The sequence below is a fragment of the Chinchilla lanigera genome, unplaced genomic scaffold, assembly GCF_000276665.1.
Source record: "Chinchilla lanigera isolate Chin_1 unplaced genomic scaffold, ChiLan1.0 scaffold00027, whole genome shotgun sequence".
NCBI classification, from domain to species: Eukaryota; Metazoa; Chordata; class Mammalia; order Rodentia; family Chinchillidae; genus Chinchilla; species Chinchilla lanigera.
The window spans coordinates 22,645,718-22,648,988 of NW_004955428.1; the positions used below are offsets into that span (position 1 = coordinate 22,645,718).

Here is a 3,271-nt window from a genome sequence, read left to right on the forward strand (position 1 = left end):
GGGCGCGGCGGCGCGGTGAGGAGTAGCCCGGGCGGCCGCGGGGCGGTGAGTATCGGCAGGCACCGCCATGGGGCTCCGGAAGAAGGGCTCCAGGAATCCCCCGGTGCTGAGCCACGAATTCATCCTGCAGAACCACGCGGACATGGCGTCGTGCGTGGGCATGTTCTTCGTGCTGGGGCTGATGTTCGAGGGCACGGCCGAGGTGTCCATCGTCTTCCTGACGCTGCAGCACGGGGCCTCCGTGCCCGCGGGGGAAGGGGCGTCGGCGGGCGCGCGCACGCTGTACCACTACGGCGCCCGGGACCTGGCCACCGTGTTCTTCTACATGCTGGTGGCCATCATCGCGCACGCCACGCTGCAGGAGTACGTGCTGGACCGCATCGGCCGCAGGATGCAGTTCACCAAGGCGCGCCAGAGCAAGCTCAACGAGTCCGGCCAGCTGAGCGTGTTCTACGTGGTGTCCTGCGTCTGGGGCTCCTGCATCCTGGTCTCCGAGAACTGCCTGGCGGACCCCTCCCTCCTGTGGAGGGCGCACCCGCACCCCCTGATGACCTTCCAGATGAAGTTCTTCTACATCTCACAGCTGGCCTACTGGTTTCATGGCTTTCCGGAGCTCTACTTCCAGAAGATCAAAAAGCAAGACATCCCTGGTCAGCTCATCTACATTGGTCTCCACCTCTTCCACATTTCTGGAGCGTATCTCCTGTATTTGAATCACCTGGGACTCTTCCTTCTGGTGCTGCATTATTTTGTTGAATTACTTTCTCACCTGTGCGGCCTGTTTTATTTTAGTGATGAAAAATACCAGAAAGGGGTTTCTCTGTGGGCCCTTGTGTTCATTTCAGGGAGACTTGTGACCTTAATTGTTTCCGTAGTCACCGTGGGGTTTCATCTGGCGGGATCACAGACACAAACTCGGAATACTACGGATGCCCTTGCTGGAAACGTTAATGTGTTGGCTGCTAAAATTGCAGTTTTGTCTTCCAGTTGCTCGATTCAAGTGTACATAACATGGACTTTGATAACTGTCCGGGTCCAGAGGTGGGTGGAAGATTCTACTCTGCAGGCCTCAAATGTGAAGAAGAAACGATCCACGAGTAAAGGAAAGTCTAGAAAAAGAACAGAAAATGGAATGGATGCTTCAAACAGAGTAGACTCTCTCCCAAAGAGGAAAGAGAAATCATTATGACGAATCACAAGCTAACTGATCAGTGTCTTCAAAGGAATCAACTCTTTAGTATGAGATTTCTTTGTGCTACAGATCTGTTTTCCAGAATAGTTTGTGCTCTTTGATTATTGGTATCGTCCCGTTTAATGCATTTTTTTAAGTCATTTGAGGGGGGGTGGTTATTATGAGTGAAAAAAAGATCTTGGTTAAGACTAAGCCATTCATCTAAATAGTATCAAAATATCGTAATTTGTTTTGAATTTTTACCTAGAATCATTTTGTGATGATTTATGGAGATAACTACAAAATTTCGTTTTTCAATGGTACTGTTTCCTGTTCCCACTAATCTTAATGATATTAACAAAATGATTTGTTACAGTGATTTCATAATTTAATGTTCTTTCATGGAATGGAAAGATCTATGAAAGTAGAAGTTATGTCAGTATTCATTAATTTTTATTTTTCTTAGAATTTATGACAAAATATTTGTAAAACCACAAAATAATCCTGTATTTTATTTTATGGGCATTTTATTTTAATTGTTAATACATTTCCATTAAAGAGTCAAAATACTAATATATAACATGTATAGAGATTTATTGCCATATGTACTGAATCAAAATAACTAATTCATATAGAAGTATTACTGGAGAGTTAAAATAATTCCATTAATTTTAAACACTTGTAAAAGGATACTTATAGATATTACTGAAGAAAATAAATCAACCTAAATAGTCTTTTTAATGTTTTTATTAAAATAATTCTTAATGAAGATTCATAAATTTGGTAACAATAACACCTTCGAAAAAATTCTGTTTTATCTGTAAAGATTTTGAAAACTTAAAATTTGATTTGCATGTATAAAAAGAATGACAGCTAACTACATTTGAAAAACATTAAATACGTTAAACAAATACTTAAAAAATCAGATGAATAGTTACATGAAAAACTTTAAAATATTGTTTTGCTTCTGTCTTCAATTGAGAAACATTTATTTGTATGAGACATTATGGAAATTATATATGTATATAATTTATATGTACCGAAGCCTGTAGCAACAATGTAGAGGTGAATATATTTGGCTCTTTAATCCTCATTTTTAGTTCATGTCCATATTTTGCTTATATATATTTTTAAAAATACAGTAATTTAAAATATGCTAGGGTAACACCACACATTTTGTATTCTCAGAGTATATCTCTCATTTTGTTACTTTTGGTAGCCTTTTTGTAGGAATTTTCTAAATAATTTGATTTTTTCCAGCCAGTTATATTCCTGAATATTAAAATTGGTGCATAAATATCACAGATAGACAAACAACTCTTGGGAAACTTTTCTCTATGTGGCTACTTTCAGAGGTAAGTAACAACATAGTATTTTTTTCTAGTTTGGCTATAAAATGCATTAGTCTACTTTTTCTTTCTTTTCATTTTAATTACCTAATACTTTAATATTGGTAGCACATGTTCTGAAGTCCAAAGGAATATAACTTATATATTAAACAGCTAGTGAGTGTAGTACAAACATCACCTTTTTACATTACTGGGAGCACTTTTTTTACATTCTTCACTTTTAAAGAATGGTACCTTATTATCTGTAACCCCACTTCTGATAATAATTGTCTTAGCTGTTAGATAGTTCATTTACAAATACGTACAGCCCTGACTCAAACTGGAAAATGATTGCGGTAAAATAACTTTCTTACATAATTGATAATGCCAAAGGTTAAATTAGGCTTGCCAATAAATAGAAATAAGCCCAGATTGATTTCCTTAAGGTTTTCTTTGCTCTGTCCTCCTCAGGTTAACTTTCTACATGTCAGCCAATGATTAAAGCTGTTTAGGTTTCATTTACTCAATACTCCATGATAAAGAGTAAGAAAGAAAATACTTCGTTTGTTAAATTCCCATAGCACTAAGGTTTAACTTTAGTAAACTGATTTGATAAAGGAATACACTGCACTGATTGAAGGAAGTTTGCTTATATGCTCCAGTGAGAAAAGATTAAGTTGCTTTAGTTTAAAAGATCACAAAAAGTTGTAAAGCTGTTCAGGAGAAAAAAGGAGACTAGTACTAGACACATCTCAACCACTCATGAATTCAA

General features: G+C 38.2%; 1 protein-coding gene across 1 annotated transcript; it reads left to right on the forward strand.

The window, feature by feature from the left end:
- Tram1l1 (translocation associated membrane protein 1-like 1) lies at positions 1–2,046 on the forward strand (the record flags this gene model as incomplete). Its single annotated transcript, XM_005386808.2, is given in 1 exon segment — positions 1–2,046. A coding segment is annotated over 1 exon segment (1,122 nt). The 3' UTR covers positions 1,190–2,046.
- Positions 2,047–3,271: the final 1,225 nt, after the last annotated feature.